This window comes from Pelobates fuscus, chromosome 9, assembly GCF_036172605.1.
Source record: "Pelobates fuscus isolate aPelFus1 chromosome 9, aPelFus1.pri, whole genome shotgun sequence".
Classification (NCBI taxonomy): domain Eukaryota; kingdom Metazoa; phylum Chordata; class Amphibia; order Anura; family Pelobatidae; genus Pelobates; species Pelobates fuscus.
Genome location: NC_086325.1, coordinates 25,589,872 through 25,608,316, shown reverse-complemented (window position 1 = coordinate 25,608,316; position 18,445 = coordinate 25,589,872). Strand labels below are relative to the sequence as shown.

Sequence of the window (18,445 nt, the reverse complement as noted above, 5' to 3'; positions counted from 1 at the left end):
GGAGGGGCTGATCTATAACTGGGCAATGTCACATTGTCACTGTGAAAGGGGAGGGGCTTATTTATTGCTCGACTATGTCACAGTGTCACCCTGAAAGGGGAGTGGCTGATCTATAGCTGGCCTGTGTCACTGTGTTACCCTGTAAGAGGAGGAACCAATATATAGCTGGCCTGTGTCACTGTGTTACCCTGTAAGAGGAGGAACCAATATATAGCTGGACTGTGTCACTGTGTCACCCTGTAATAGGAGGAACCAATCTATAGCTGGACTGTGTTGCTGTGTCACCCTGTAATAGGAGGAACCAATATATAGCTGGACTGTGTCACCCTGTAATAGGAGGAACCAATATATAGCTGGGCTGTGTCACCCTGAAATAGGAGGAACCAATATATAGCTGGACTGTGTCACCCTGTAATAGGAGGGAACAATATATAGCTGGACTGTGTCGCTGTGTCACCCTGTAATAGGAGGAACCAATCTATAGCTGGACTGTGTCGCTGTGTCACCCTGTAATAGGAGGAACCAATATATAGCTGGGCTGTGTCACCCTGTAATAGGAGGAACCAATATATAGCTGGGCTGTGTCACCCTGTAATAGGAGGAACCAATATATAGCTGGGCTGTGTCACCCTGTAATAGGAGGAACCAATATATAGCTGGGCTGTGTCACCCTGTAATAGGAGGAACCAATATACAGCTGGACTGTCACTGTGTCACCCTGTAATAGGAGGGAACAATATGTAGCTGGACTGTGTCACCCTGTAATAGGAGGAACCAATATATAGCTGGGCTGTGTCACCCTGTAATAGGAGGAACCAATATACAGCTGGACTGTCACTGTGTCACCCTGTAATAGGAGGGAACAATATATAGCTGGACTGTGTCACCCTGTAATAGGAGGGGCCAATATATAGCTGGAATGTGTCACCCTGTAATAGGAGGAACCAATATATACCTGGACTGTCACTGTGTCACCCTGTAATAGGAGGGAACAATATATAGCTGGACTGTGTCACTGTGTCACCCTGTAATAGGAGGAACCAATATATAGCTGGACTGTGTCGCTGTGTCACCCTGTAATAGGAGGAACCAATATACAGCTGGACTGTCACTGTGTCACCCTGTAATAGGAGGGGCCAATATATAGCTGGACTGTGTCACCCTGTAATAGGAGGGACCAATATATAGCTGGACTGTGTCACTGTGTCACCCTGTAATAGGAGGAACCAATATATAGCTGGACTGTGTCACCCTGCAATAGGAGGGGCCAATATATAGCTGGACTGTGTCACCCTGTAATAGGAGGGACCAATATATAGCTGGACTGTGTCACTGTGTCACCCTGTAATAGGAGGAACCAATATATAGCTGGACTGTGTCACACTGTAATAGGAGGAACCAATATATAGCTGGACTGTGTCACCCTGTAATAGGAGGGAACAATATATAGCTGGACTGTCACTGTGTCACCCTGTAATAGGAGGGAACAATATATAGCTGGACTGTCACTGTGTCACCCTGTAATAGGAGGGAACAATATATAGCTGGACTGTCACTGTGTCACCCTGTAATAGGAGGAACCAATATATAGCTGGACTGTCACTGTGTCACCCTGTAATAGGAGGGGCCAATATATAGCTGGACTGTGTCACCCTGTAATAGGAGGGAACAATATATAGCTGGACTGTCACTGTGTCACCCTGTAATAGGAGGGAACAATATATAGCTGGACTGTGTCACCCTGTAATAGGAGGGGCCAATATATAGCTGGACTGTGTCACCCTGTAATAGGAGGAACCAATATATAGCTGGGCTGTGTCACCCTGTAATAGGAGGAACCAATATACAGCTGGACTGTCACTGTGTCACCCTGTAATAGGAGGGAACAATATATAGCTGGACTGTGTCACCCTGTAATAGGAGGGGCCAATATATAGCTGGAATGTGTCACCCTGTAATAGGAGGAACCAATATATACCTGGACTGTCACTGTGTCACCCTGTAATAGGAGGGAACAATATATAGCTGGACTGTGTCACTGTGTCACCCTGTAATAGGAGGAACCAATATATAGCTGGACTGTGTCGCTGTGTCACCCTGTAATAGGAGGAACCAATATATAGCTGGACTGTGTCACCCTGTAATAGGAGGGACCAATATATAGCTGGACTGTCTCTGTGTCACCCTGTAATAGGAGGGGCCAATATATAGCTGGACTGTGTCACCCTGTAATAGGAGGGACCAATATATAGCTGGACTGTGTCACTGTGTCACCCTGTAATAGGAGGAACCAATATATAGCTGGACTGTGTCACCCTGTAATAGGAGGGACCAATATATAGCTGGACTGGGTCACCCTGTAATAGGAGGAACCAATATACAGCTGGACTGTCACTGTGTCACCCTGTAATAGGAGGAACCAATCTATAGTTGGACTGTGTCACCCTGTAAGGGTCACTGTGCCACACTTCTGAATGAGTTTTAGACACACTATGAGCACTGCAAGGAATCCCTCCAATTACGATGAAATGGTTAAATAACGAGCGACTCTTCAGTTGTTGAAGAGCGACGACTCCCATAATTTGCTGGCAGGTTTTATGCAGTTTGGTACCTCTGGAGAGATTTGGGGTTCACTGCTGGGTTCCCTCTCATGTTCATAGCGTCACCCTATGCCACGGTGTCACCTTGTTCAAGGAGGGACAAGCCCGGCAGGTCTTGCCTTTTGCTTTATTGGAACAATCGCTAACTCCTATAGGTGACAGTTTCTTATCAAAGCACCTGCAGAGAGGGAGTGAACAAGGAAGGAGACCAACCTGTAGTAGGTGAGACATCCAGACAGACAGGTTGAACGAGATTCCCAAAGCTGCCCAGGGCCAGATTAGACAGCCTCTGAGACTGCCCCTAAACTGAGAAATGGGTAACGAATAACAGGAGGAAAGAAAACTCTCCAGATTAAGGAAGACAAAACCTGTGTGCTAAGGAAAGGTGATGAACCAACAGTAAGAAACAGTCCCAGGGAGGTGTGTATGGATCACACAGGGAAACGGACTGCGTCTCTAATCTGAGAGACAGCTGTAACACCTGACACAGTGAGTATTGCACATAATAACTAATTAATAATAAGAAGAACTCATTTAATAATAACAACCCATTTTATGCAGCGTTAAGAGAGACTGAGACAGCGGGCAATCTGGAAGAGACTGCCAGAATTATTCAGTAAAATGACAAATGTAACATTCAGGATAAAATCTTAACAGTTGACTTGGGGAATTTTTCCAGATCAGCTATTTTGGCCTAGAATTTGCCGCTTGGTTTGTAAAATCTGCAATTTACCACTGAATTATCCCGAGTGTGTAGCGCAGGGTGGTCTAAAGGTAAACCTTTAGCTTTTCATGAACTTCGATTTTTCTTTTTATATACTTTATCAGTCTTATACCTGCCGAACAATTATGGTATTTGTAGTTAATCAAAAGCCAAGGGTCAACTACTTGACCAGCCCTGGTATACCTCGGTCTAGAATTCAGGGTTCTCCAAACCCTGGCCCTCAAAATATTGGTGAACTACAACTCCCATGACTCTCAAAGAATAATGGGAGTTGTAGTTCAGCAACATCTGAGAGGCCATAAAACCCTGCTCAAGATCATTATTTGACTAGCCCTAGCACAGCAAATGTTTGTGAACTACATTTCCCATGATGCTCAGCCAGCCTTGTGCCCCTGTCTGTGGCTGGCCGATAGTTATGGAAATTGTTATGCTGAACAGTTGGATGGAAGCCAGCTGCCAAAATATGTTCCAAGTGGCACAACTGGTGGATGTGCCATCACGTTCTGCATTTCCGTGTTTAGCACAGAGGAGAGAAGGGAGATGAGCTGAGGAGAGAGGCAGGGAGAGACACAGGCAGGTTGTGAGGATGCAGAGCAGAGGCCGGGGACGAGAGAGAGATAAGAGGGTGTGCAGAGCTAGGTGTGCCAGATACACACATTACCAAGATAAAAGGGCTGGCAGCAGCCGGGCAAACATGAGAAAGTGCCCGCATTAACTCACATGGGAGGACACAGGGCGAGACGTGTGAATGGAAAATGATTTATTCATTAACCCAATGAGTGCTTGTAGGGACTATGTGTGTTGATCACTCATTAATTTTGTACTAGAATTTCTCACTGTCATTTTGTGCCTTATTGACCTAATCTAAGGTTTGGTAGTCACTACTAAGTGGGATAGTGAATTCCCAAGTGACAAAGCACTGGGGGGTCTGCTGTGACTGTAATCTTGCCCTCCTTTCCTTGAATGACCAAGATAATTTACTGTTAGAATGCCATAGAGATGAACAACACATTACAATGCTTTCCTCAGCTCTACCACTCAAATGGCTAAGGTGCCACACCAATTTAATTTAATTAAAAACAAAAATGTGGGTCTTTAACCCCTTAAGGACCAAACTTCTGGAATAAAAGGGAATCATGACATGTCACACATGTCATGTGTCCTTAAGGGGTTAAATGGGTAACAGAGTGATACAATGTAACCGTGCACTGTTCACCTACACATGAAGAGTTAACACAAAGGTGGTTCTAAACTCTTACATTTAACCCCTAAAAGACCAATGATATGTCATGCTGTCACCCCATGGTCCCTGTGCGAGAGCCCTGCTTATTTATCATAGATCTACACAGGTCTATTGTTGGGAAGTGAGTCAGGGCCATACCATTTCCACTGAATTACTCCCATCATTGATTAAGTGGCCAATACACACGGCAGACTCATAATAACCAGTGTAGAAGCAGAAACCATGATAAAGTCCAAAAAGCTGCAAATATATATATATATATATATTTCTTTTAGATTAAAAATAAGGATTGTAATTATTCTAGCACATCTACTCCAAACACCATTAATTCGGATCACATACCCCAGGGTTAAGGTATATATGGCAGATTAGTCGCTCACACTTCACCTGCTTTAACCTTATTGTGACTCATGTGTTGGTTATAAACCGTGCACTGTCTTGGAATGTCCTGTCATTTCAGTAAGAGACTTCTCTCTATATAGCGGTGTGTGGGCAAACCTTGGCATTGCAGATGTTGGTACATTTCACCATGATAACCAGCATGTCTTGATGTCCTAGACATCTTTTCAGTTTACAAAAATATGCAGTGTCACAGCTTGCAATCTTGCCCAGTCATGTGAACAATGGTACAGTGCTACCTGGGGAACTGTAAATGGGCTAATCCCAAACACACGCTGGTATTTTCACTTCGACTACCCTCTGAATAAGGGTGTACTGAAAGTACTGTTAAAGAAGATAAAGAAGTTTTGCATACCACCCAAGTGTCCCTATTTAGAAGGGACAGTCCCAATTTTGATCCCAAATCCTTCTGTCCCTCTTTTCTATCCTAATATACATCTTTTCTAGAAACTCCATATTGTTGGTGTGTCTGAGTGTAAAACAGAGCTCCACAGCAACAATACTCCCAGTAATGTGTCTTTAAGCTACAATAAATGTGTTTAGAAATCACTCTGCAAATGAGACACATCGTTCTTCGTCAAAATTACATTTCCATTGCATAAATTGTTATTATATCACCTAAAATGTCTCAGACTGCCCCAACTAAAATGTCCCTCTGTCCATTTGAAATGTTAAGAGGTATGACATGGTATAAATCTGAAATATAGTATTGGTTATAATATTGGCCATAAATCTGGAGGACACTGTATGATCAGAAAACGTGCAGTATATTAAAGCTAAATAGTCATTGTTATGTAATAGGAGTGTGATTACTTAAAAATATTAAATATGTAACTTTCTCTACCGAATTGTACTAATCTATAAACAATGGAAACCGAATTCTGAAGATTGATATTTAGCAAAATATTGACGCTGAATAAATCAGAAATGTGCAGACAAATTGTGTGACAAACTTTTTTTCTATTAAATTAGAATTCATTTTTATTTTCTACACTGTCTTGCTGATCTTCAAAAAAATACATAATTAGTTAATTCGCATTTTTTTTTTTTTAATTCTTTAATTTTCGTGCATGGATGATACAGATAACATTTAGGCTAGCAATGCCACAACAGCTGTTGCCAGAGTTTTGAGAGACAAAGAATTACAATTGCATGGCATGAATTACTGTGCACATTTTTGCAATAAAAGACAAGAAACAGTAAAGTAGTATGTTGTAAGTCATTGCGTGTGCTTGAGCGGTTATATAGCTTAACACGACTGTGCTATAGTTAATTAGATTTTCTCACATTTCTTTAAGGACCAAACTTCTGGAATAAAAGGGAATCATGACATGTCACACATGTCATGTGTCCTTAGGGGGTTAAAAAAAAAAAATAATTCAGCGGTCTATAAATTAATTTTGAAGCCCTGGGCTTGACCACTAAATATGGCCTTTTATCCCCCATCACTACGTTTAACGCCCCCCAGGCTGAATCTGCGCAGTCATTTCATATGGCTACTTCTAACAATCAATACTATTTCTCCAGCAATCAGTACGTGCATATTCTCCCCCCTAGACAAACAATACAATTCCTCCTTCTTAGTTATTGATTCAGCATTCCATTGCACCCCCTGGCACTGCCAGTTACTAGTCAGTCAGCTCTGCACATTCAGTGGTCTTTTTTTATGTGCTCACCCGTATGGGCGTATTTCACGTTCCTCTGAGGAATCTCCTGGGGTGGTAATACCTGGCTTCACAAAATGTGGACAGCTCGGTCATATCTGGAAGAAACTGAAAATGTTTTATTATTTTTTGTAGTTTTCACTGCCCTGACCATTAACCTCACCATCCCTACTCCCTTGAATGCAATTCATTGCTGCCCCCCACTCTTAGGAAACTCATTGCATACCCACCCACCTAGCTATTCATTTTTAAGCCACCTTCCCCTAGGAACAGGATCTATAGCCCATGGGCCTGGCAAGTAACCTTTGGGCCATCCCAAGGATATAATCATGCCCATCCTAAAAATAAAATGTCCCCTTTTCCTTCAATCAATACTATATCTCTTTCCGCTTGGAATCAATACTAAACCCCCCTCTCTAGGAAACGTGCTCTATAATCAATACTATACCCCACCCTAGCAAACAAGGCTATAAGCTCCTCCCATAGTATTTAGTCCTGTACCCCACCCTAGCAATCAATACTGTAGCCCTCCCCAGCAATCTCTTGTATGCAATCAGAGAGTGCATTGATTTCTATACCCTATCAATCAATGCTATATCTCCCTCCCTAGCAAAAATTACTACCCCCCCCCCCCCCTTAGGAATAATGACTTTATCTGCCTCCATAGTAATCAATACTATATCCAACACTAGCAAACAATGCTATATTGACCTTCCTAGCAAAAAAATACTAACCCCCACTCCCTAACAATCTCTATATGCCACCCCCAGTAAAGAATTTAACATCCATGTTCTCTTTAATTAGAGATCAATTCTGTATCCCTTCCCTGTAAAGCAATTCCGTGTTGAGTAATTCAGCCTACTGATCCAAAGAGAAATCTCATGGCTATCTTTAAGTCCAGAAGGATTTATTTCTTCTCATTTTGTAGCAAAATCAGAAAGCGTTTTCGAACTAGAGTTATCGCCTTCTTTACGATTAGCAGCAGTAACACAGACATGTAGAAAGCTGAATGTTATTGAGTTTTTAGGTACTTATTACTATGTGACTACATTTGTTATACAGACCCCTAAGAATGCCATTCACCCCATCCCTGCAATCGATTCCATGCCCACCCTTCCAAGTAACCCCAAGCCATCAACTTAATGCCCTTGATCTAAAGTCACTAGACGATAACATCATGCTGCCCACAAATCTCTAAATCTAGAATATGGACAAACTAGTTTTAAAACCAGAAAGTGAAATTAATCATTAATATTGCTGCTCCCAAGGCTCAGACCATAGCATGTCACCAGACCTGGCCCTTTGTTTTAAACAACAATCAAAACACGATAGATATTTTCTCGTAAAATGCATTTTGAGCATATTTAACATTTCTGTAATGGCTCGTCTGCAAATTATGAAGAAAAACCAAAAACAGATAAACAAAAGGCCAGAGAATGCCACGCAAGGAGTTTATTCACCAAACTGCAATTTACAGTGAATTTAAAAATGTATTTTTTTTTTACATAAAAGGATTTGTGTTAGAAAAACTTGCTGTCCCATTGTCCAGTGAATTCTGTTGCATGTGTTTTTTTTGTTTTGTTGTTCATAGATTGGAGATAACATATTAGATGTTACCGAACTGCTAGATCTGTCTGGCTATAGTAGAAACTTAAACAGTTCAAAAGGTATCTGATCCCAACAAATTAGATAATTAACTAGCTTTTAGATTGTTTTACGGAATATCATATTTTGGTGGTTTCCCAAGACAGGTAATCTGGAATTATTTACAAGAGGTAAAATGTTTATTTTTTATAGCCAATACCTAAATCTTTTGTTTGTTCCTCTTCTCTCCATCCAGATCTCTGATGATATCCTTTGCACCATGTCTGAGGAACCTCCCAATCAAGGCTCCGATGGAGAGGGCCTCTTTGAGTGTATAATCTGCTTCACTACATATGATACTCTCTTCCACCTCCCAAAGAACCTCTCCTGTGGCCATGTTTTCTGCCTTGAATGCCTCTCTCGGATCACTGTGGGGTCAACCCAACCTGAAACGCTTTCATGCCCCATATGCCGACTGCCTACCTCGTTACAACCCAAAAAGGGTCCACCAGCCCTCTCCACAGATGAAGACGTGTTGAAAAAAATTAGTAAAGCAACAAGCTGCCCAATTCCTTCATTGAGATTTAGCAGAAAACGTGGACTTTTATATGTACCAAAGACTAACTCTCTCCAGCTCAGCACTGTCAGCCTAAGTGTGGACTTGGGACGCCCTCCACCTGACCCGCGATCACCTAGAAATCTGGTGTCTATGTTAAGGTCGGCTGGTTGCATCTTCTATGGCTCTATAGCTATGGCTGTGTTTCTGACTATCGCACTTGTCTTAGCTGGTGTGTACATCTTTTATCTGGTTCCCTGGAATTCTAAAAATGGGACTTCTTTAGGAACTGGGAATGTCAATTTAACGGGAGTGATGAATGTTACTTCTGTCAACCAGGGTGGTCACTAAGGAAACGGCCCTTCTGATTTACATGGTACCCGGTTTTCTTAGTCAACTGAAGGACAGTGTCATCTGACATGTTGGAAGAAAGTAGGTGACAGTCACTGGACAATGGCATCCACACCGAATTGCACTCACTTATTAGATGCATGTCTCAGGAGATTAAAGTCTGTCTAAAAAAAAAAAAAAAAAAAAAGGAAAAGGTCTGCTTTATCCCCAGAAGGAATTGATTCTCAATGCAAAGCAGCACTCTCACATTTTGATTTCTCTGGCTTTCATTGGGGACTTTGAGATATATAAACGTCAGTAGAAACATTTGCTTATTCCATAAAACAGTTCTGAGTGATCCAGACATCTCTGTCTTATACATTTGTAACCTGAAAAGACTTGTTAGAGGACAATAATATAAAAACTAATATACAGTCAAATCATGCTGTAGCCAACATTTCCTCACCTGGGATAGCTGATGTAAAGGATTATGTTTTAAGAAGCAGTCAGACATTTTCACGTTTTATTCACAAACCAATGATTTTTTTTTTTTTAAATGAAATGGTTTTTTGATTAACACAGTATATTTAGATCTCCATCTCTTGGAGTCCGTTTGATAGTATCAACAGACACAAGTAAATTACTTTTTAAGTGCTCCTCTTAGCTGAGCCGGCATCTTTAAGGCATCTTTGGCCAGAAGCGCTGGCCAAATGCTGTCTCGGTAATATGAGCTTGTTTCAGCCATCCATATTAAGCATGGTCATTAATGTTACTTTCATTTAAATAAAATGTAAAGATGGCCGCCACCATGGAGCAAGATTATGTTTGGAAACTCAATGAAAACGGAAATCTACTTTGATGTATGGATTGCAAAATAATACAAAAGAGGTTGTATGACATGGAGTCTTTTTTATTTTCAATAATAATGAAAAGATGAGTGGCTTTCTTTAATGTGCCATATGATATTGAGAAACCTTTGTACAACCATGGATCATATGACCAGGAACCTTGCCTAAGTGAAAATACATCCACCTTTTTACATTGATCAAACACGAAGAGGATTAAGGAATATTTACATTTCCTTTAAATTCCAACAACATACATTTCATATTTTTCTTGCATTACCCATTTCTTTATCAGTTGACAAACGTGGCAACAGTTAGCAGAGATCAATGAGTCAATAGACGCAGAGGAAAGAGTACAATAAATAACTAAACAAATACACTATTTCACCAAAATCCCTTTCAACGGCTCTGGCTGCGCAGTTGCATTCATTAAATATTGTGACTCAGGCAGACTTCACCAACTCAGACACCCTTTCAGTTAGCGTTTCTTTGTTCTATTTACATACAAATTTGCAACATTTCCTTTATTTACGAAAGAGGTCTAAGGGCGCTCTTGAACAATTAAAAACTGTCCACTTCTTCAAATGTTAAATTGTGCTGTGATGAATATGGTGTCAGGATTTCCCGGACACCATCCAACTGTAATCTGTCAAACCATTTACAAACTTGTCTGCTTGTACCGGTTAAAATTTACAAACAGTTCGACACGTCCTTTGTACCGGGAGCAGCCCACAGCACTTCTAGTCCTTCCAGTCAGGACAAAGCAAGGTTCATACTTCTTCATTATAATACCAACTCCTACAGAGTGCGGGCTTTTCATTGGCTGATAGTCCTCTATTGATGCCAGTGAATACCTGGTACAAGTTGGTATGATAGGAACATAAGCTTCCAATTTATGACAGCAGTTTAGATCCAAAGAAATGAAAGCCTCCAAAAGAGACTGGTATAAATCAAGCCATTGGTATGTAGTTTGGCAGATAACCATTGGATAATTTTATAACTATTATAGCAAGCTAGTGGTTAAGGTGCTTAAAGTGGCCCCTATTATGTTTCACACATGGTTGGAAAATACATGAATAGTGCTGCCCAGGATGTGAAAAATTTGCATGTTGCCTGAGTAAATCATTGATAACCGGGATCCAACAGAAAGTGTTAATTGCAAGGCAGTATTATTTTCCTCACTCATACTCATTCAGTATACCCTAGCTCAGAGTTAAATTCAGGGATACAGCTGGTTATCACTGTTCTCTACCAGTTTGACTGAAATCTGATCTCCTCTGTGTGAAGCTTAGCGTGCAGGCATCAGATCTCACACAAGGAAATCCGGACACCAAATTAATGTAATCTCTTAAAGTTAATTAATGACATGTGGACAAAATACAACTCCAATGGGAAATGTGTCTCAGGGAAAGGCACACAGTGGTACACCTGCTTTTTAAATAATTAATTTTTAAACATTAACATCTACATGTTTAAGGGAAGTGAAACCAAAAGCTAATCTGTTATTATGTTTATAAATGTATGTCTTATCTACTGAAGCATGTCATGAATCAAATTAGGATGGAGGCAGCCATCTTGAAAATGATGAAGGATATAATCAGATTTTCCACATGGTCCACTTCAAATAAAGACATTTTCTAAAGGATACAACCAAAGTGACATTGCGAATGACTGTAACCCACCATGGTGTATGTATCCTATACAGTTATTATAATTCATTGCTGGTTACTAAATGACAGACCGTCCGTCATGGTCTGAGTTTATGGTTGCACTATAAAATATAACCATTGGTCTAAAAATAATAAAATGAAATAAGCAGGCTTGTTGAAAACAATCAATAAAATTCTTATATTGTTTATTTATTGCAACAGTCAATCACAGCTTAAAAAAACAACTTGTGAGAGATGCACTGATATATAGACAATGATCCCTGAGGGAAGCAGGTTGAGGCGGGGGATTTAGTGGGGGCTGTACTGACAGCTTCAGGGACAGTGAAAGTGACAATAATTGTAGAAAGGAGATACCCCAGAAGTATATCGAGTTTGTAGTCAGAGAGACAGGGGAATACTAGTGGAATCTGGAGGTTTTAGTGCAACGACAAATACCAGCAAAAAAAATTGAGTTTTAAGTGATTCAATGGAAAGAAAATATAAAGTGCTAAACTGAACGAGACATTCAGAACTGGAAGCAAGAAAGAGGCTGAGCAATTGAAAGAATGAAGGTAGACAGACAAATGGACAGGAAGACAAAATAGTAAAAAGTATAACAGACAGAGACTGGCATTAGTGGCAAAAATAGAAAGCAAGAGAAAAGACAGACAGACAGACGCAATGAGACATTCAGGATGAGGTGAATGAGAGGCCACACAGTGTATTTACAGCTATGTTGAGTAAGAGAGTGCCCTTGTAGCTCACGCGTTTTCATCCTACTTGTATAGGAGGTGCACTCGGCTCCCATCACAACTGTTCCTCCCCAGCTTGTCCCCTCCCTCTGCTACAAGGCATCTAGCAAGAGGGAGGCCTGGCTGGTAAAGAGAAGAAACTGCCCCAGAGGAGTTTGGGTAGTGATTGTCCGAACAGTTATCTCGGGTTGCGACCGACGGTGTTCTCCGAGACCGCAACTGTTGTCGGAGTTCCATAACCCGCTCTTCTTTCTGAAAAGAGAAAGCAGGAGAGAAAGAGAGAAGCCAGAAGCAGGAAAGGTGTAAGTGGGAAAGTGAGGTGGGATGGCAGAGATAGAAAGGAAAGGGGGTAAAAAGAGAAAGTATTCTGAAAAAGCTGAACTGTAGAGTGGGTGAAAAAACAAACAAAAAGCTCTACCAGAACATAGTTGATACGGAATGGGTAACCTGTAGCCACGAGCTGTTGTCCGACTACAATTCCATTACCATCAAGCTGTAGAAGACACCTGGAAGGAGGCAGGTTCACCTATTCGAATCATACAGAAATCTATAATTTGTGAACTTACCTCAGCAATGATCCTCCCCAGCTCTTGGTTCTCCCTTTCCAGCAGACGAGACTTCTCCTCCTCATTGTTATTAGTGGAAGAGCCAGTCTTGAGAGTGTCCTGCTGCTCAGACTGCCACTCTCCACGGGTAATGAGACGTCTCATCTGAAAACAAATTAGGCAGTAAAGCTTGAAAAGGGTTCTCTCTCCACAAATGGAGATATGACCATGCTGCTTCAAGACAGGCTTATAAAATAGATGTAAAGCATCTGAGCTGGTCAGAAGTATCACAATAGCACTACATAGAAATGTTAGCTGGTAGAAAGAAACCTATCAGGGTTTCAAGACATCTATTGAAGCAAGATATTCTCTTCTGAATTAACCCTTTGAGAGGGAGACATGACTGCATTTCATTTCCATCTTGTGAGTGCTCTCCCTCCCCAAGTACTATATTTTACTAACTGTATAAGCTGATGATACTAAGATATGTAACAGGCTTGATGTTCCAGGAGGGATAAGCCAAATGGCAAATGATTAAGGTAAACTAAAAAATGGTCAAAGTTGTGGCAACTGACATTTAATGTGGATAAGTGCAAGACCGTGCATCTTGGATATAAAAACCCAAGGGCAGAGTACAGTATAAAGAGTTCCATGGTCTATATGAAATAATACTATATAAAGAGTTCCACGGTCTATATGAAATAATACTATATAAAGAGTTCCGTGGTCTATATGAAATAATACTATATAAAGAGTTCCATGGTCTATATGAAATAATACTATATAAAGAGCTCCACGGTCTATATGAAATAATACTATATAAAGAGCTCCACGGTCTATATGAAATAATACTATATAAAGAGCTCCACGGTATATATGTAATAATACTATATAAAGAGTTCTATGGTCTATATGTAATAATACTATATAAAGAGTTCCATGGTCTATATGAAATAATACTATATAAAGAGCTCAATGGTCTATATGAAATAATACTATATAAAGAGCTCAATGGTCTATATGAAATAATACTATATAAAGAGTTCCGTGGTCTATATGAAATAATACTATATAAAGAGTTCCGTGGTCTATATGAAATAATACTATATAAAGAGTTCTATGGTCTATATGTAATAATACTATATAAAGAGTTCCATGGTCTATATGAAATAATACTATATAAAGAGTTCCGTGGTCTATATGAAATAATACTATATAAAGAGTTCCGTGGTCTGTATGAAATAATACTATATAAAGAGTTCCGTGGTCTATATGAAATAATACTATATAAAGAGCTCCATGGTCTATATGTAATAATACTATATAAAGAGCTCCACGGTCTATATGTAATAATACTATATAAAGAGCTCCACGGTCTATATGTAATAATACTATATAAAGAGTTCCGTGGTCTATATGAAATAATACTATATAAAGAGTTCCATGGTCTATATGAAATAATACTATATAAAGAGCTCCACGGTCTATATGAAATAATACTATATAAAGAGCTCCACGGTCTATATGAAATAATACTATATAAAGAGCTCCACGGTCTATATGAAATAATACTATATAAAGAGCTCCACGGTCTATATGAAATAATACTATATAAAGAGCTCCACGGTCTATATGAAATAATACTATATAAAGAGTTCCACGGTCTATATGTAATAATACTATATAAAGAGTTCCGTGGTCTATATGAAATGATACTATATAAAGAGTTCCATGGTCTATATGAAATGATACTATATAAAGAGCTCCACGGTCTATATGTAATAATACTATATAAAGAGTTCCATGGTCTATATGTAATAATACTATATAAAGAGTTCCACGGTCTATATGTAATAATACTATATAAAGAGTTCCATGGTCTATATGAAATAATTCTATATAAATGGTTCCATGGTCTATATGAAATAATACTATATAAAGAGTTCCGTGGTCTATATGAAATGATACTATATAAAGAGTTCCATGGTCTATATGAAATGATACTATATAAAGAGTTCCACAGTCTATATGTAATAATACTATATAAAGAGTTCCATTGTCTATATGAAATAATTCTATATAAATGGTTCCATGGCCTATATGAAATAATACTATATAAAGAGTTCCATGGTCTATATGAAATAATACTATATAAAGAGTTCCATGGTCTATATGAAATAATACTATATAAAGAGTTCCATGGTCTATATGAAATAATACTATATAAAGAGTTCCATGGTCTATATGAAATAATACTATATAAAGAGTTATATGGTCTATAAGAAATAATACTATATAAAGAGTTCCACGGTCTATATGAAATAATACTATATAAAGAGTTCCACGGTCTATATGAAATAATACTATATAAAGAGTTCCACGGTCTATATGAAATAATACTATATAAAGAGTTCCACGGTCTATATGAAATAATACTATATAAAGAGTTCCACGGTCTATATGAAATAATACTATATAAAGAGTTCCACGGTCTATATGAAATAATACTATATAAAGAGTTCCACGGTCTATATGAAATAATACTATATAAATGGTTCCATGGTCTATATGAAATAATACTATATAAAGAGCTCCATGGTCTATATGAAATGATACTATATAAAGAGTTCCACGGTCTATATGTAATAATACTATATAAAGAGTTCCACGGTCTATATGAAATAATACTATATAAAGAGTTCCACGGTCTATATAAAATAATACTATATAAAGAGTTCCACGGTCTATATGTAATAATACTATATAAAGAGTTCCATGGTCTATATGTAATAATACTATATAAAGAGTTCCATGGTCTATATGAAATAGGACTATCTAAAGAGTTCCACGGTCTATATGAAATAATACTATATAAAGAGTTCCATGGTCTATATGTAATAATACTATATAAAGAGTTCCACGGTCTATATGTAATAATACTATATAAAGAGTTCCGTGGTCTATATGAAATAATACTATATAAAGAGTTCCATGGTCTATATGTATTAATACTATATAAAGAGCTCCATGGTCTATATGAAATAATACTATATAAAGAGTTCCACGGTCTTTATGAAATAATACTATATAAAGAGCTCCACGGTCTTTATGAAATAATACTATATAAAGAGTTCCACGGTCTATATGAAATAATACTATATAAAGAGTTCCGTGGTCTATATGAAATAATACTATATAAAGAGCTCCATGGTCTATATGAAATGATACTATATAAAGAGTTCCACGGTTTATATGAAATAATACTATATAAAGAGTTCCACGGTCTATATGAAATAATACTATATAAAGAGTTCCACGGTCTATATGTAATAATACTATATAAAGAGTTCCACGGTCTATATGTAATAATACTATATAAAGAGTTCCACGGTCTATATGAAATAATACTATATAAAGAGTTCCATGGTCTATATGAAATAATACTATATAAAGAGTTATATGGTCTATAAGAAATAATACTATATAAAGAGTTCCACGGTCTATATGAAATAATACTATATAAAGAGTTCCACGGTCTATATGAAATAATACTATATAAAGAGTTCCACGGTCTATATGAAATAATACTATATAAAGAGTTCCACGGTCTATATGAAATAATACTATATAAAGAGTTCCACGGTCTATATGAAATAATACTATATAAAGAGTTCCACGGTCTATATGAAATAATACTATATAAAGAGTTCCACGGTCTATATGAAATAATACTATATAAATGGTTCCATGGTCTATATGAAATAATACTATATAAAGAGCTCCATGGTCTATATGAAATGATACTATATAAAGAGTTCCACGGTCTATATGTAATAATACTATATAAAGAGTTCCACGGTCTATATGAAATAATACTATATAAAGAGTTCCACGGTCTATATAAAATAATACTATATAAAGAGTTCCACGGTCTATATGTAATAATACTATATAAAGAGTTCCATGGTCTATATGTAATAATACTATATAAAGAGTTCCATGGTCTATATGAAATAGGACTATCTAAAGAGTTCCACGGTCTATATGAAATAATACTATATAAAGAGTTCCATGGTCTATATGTAATAATACTATATAAAGAGTTCCGTGGTCTATATGAAATAATACTATATAAAGAGTTCCATGGTCTATATGTATTAATACTATATAAAGAGCTCCATGGTCTATATGAAATGATACTATATAAAGAGTTCCACGGTCTTTATGAAATAATACTATATAAAGAGCTCCACGGTCTTTATGAAATAATACTATATAAAGAGCTCCATGGTCTATATGAAATGATACTATATAAAGAGTTCCACGGTTTATATGAAATAATACTGTATAAAGAGTTCCACGGTCTATATGAAATAATACTATATAAAGAGTTCCACGGTCTATATGTAATAATACTATATAAAGAGTTCCACGGTCTATATGTAATAATACTATATAAAGAGTTCCACGGTCTATATGAAATAATACTATATAAAGAGTTCCATGGTCTATATGAAATGATACTATATAAAGAGTTCCATGGTCTATATGTAATAATACTATATAAAGAGCTCCATGGTCTATATGAAATGATACTATATAAAGAGTTCCACGGTTTATATGAAATAATACTATATAAAGAGTTCCACGGTCTATATGAAATAATACTATATAAAGAGTTCCATGGTCTATATGTAATAATACTATATAAAGAGCTCCATGGTCTATATGTAATAATACTATATAAAGAGCTCCATGGTCTATATGAAATGATACTATATAAAGAGTTCCACGGTTTATATGAAATAATACTATATAAAGAGTTCCATGGTCTATATGTAATAATACTATATAAAGAGTTCCACGGTCTATATGAAATGATACTATATAAAGAGTTCCATGGTCTATATGTAATAATACTATATAAAGAGCTCCATGGTCTATATGAAATAATACTATATAAAGAGCTCCATGGTCTATATGTAATAATACTATATAAAGAGCTCCATGGTCTATATGTAATAATACTATATAAAGAGTTCCATGGTCTATATGTATTAATACTATATAAAGAGCTCCATGGTCTATATGAAATAATACTATATAAAGAGTTCCACGGTCTTTATGAAATAATACTATATAAAGAGCTCCACGGTCTTTATGAAATAATACTATATAAAGAGTTCCACGGTCTATATGAAATAATACTATATAAAGAGTTCCGTGGTCTATATGAAATAATACTATATAAAGAGCTCCATGGTCTATATGAAATGATACTATATAAAGAGTTCCACGGTTTATATGAAATAATACTATATAAAGAGTTCCACGGTCTATATGAAATAATACTATATAAAGAGTTCCACGGTCTATATGTAATAATACTATATAAAGAGTTCCACGGTCTATATGTAATAATACTATATAAAGAGTTCCACGGTCTATATGAAATAATACTATATAAAGAGTTCCATGGTCTATATGAAATGATACTATATAAAGAGTTCCATGGTCTATATGTAATAATACTATATAAAGAGCTCCATGGTCT

The 18,445-nt window shown here is 37.4% G+C and overlaps 2 protein-coding genes across 2 annotated transcripts in view; one reads left to right on the top strand and one right to left on the bottom strand.

The window, feature by feature from the left end:
* The first annotated feature begins 2,909 nt into the window (after positions 1 to 2,909).
* RNF225 (ring finger protein 225) lies at positions 2,910 to 9,351 on the top strand. Its single transcript, XM_063431608.1, has 2 exons — positions 2,910 to 3,089; positions 8,471 to 9,351. The coding sequence occupies exon 2, from the start codon at positions 8,495 to 8,497 to the stop codon at positions 9,119 to 9,121; it is 627 nt and encodes a 208-aa protein (XP_063287678.1). The 5' UTR covers positions 2,910 to 3,089; positions 8,471 to 8,494; the 3' UTR covers positions 9,122 to 9,351.
* Positions 9,352 to 11,783: 2,432 nt separating this feature from the next.
* Positions 11,784 to 18,445, bottom strand: part of GABBR1 (gamma-aminobutyric acid type B receptor subunit 1) — a 79,776-nt gene continuing 73,114 nt past the window's right edge. Inside the window, exons 21-22 of the mRNA XM_063431607.1 lie at positions 12,913 to 13,056; positions 11,784 to 12,598 (exon numbers count right to left, since the gene is read on the bottom strand). Coding sequence (XP_063287677.1) covers positions 12,371 to 12,598; positions 12,913 to 13,056 — 372 coding nt within the window. The 3' untranslated portion in view covers positions 11,784 to 12,370. The remainder of the gene's footprint in view (positions 12,599 to 12,912; positions 13,057 to 18,445) is intronic.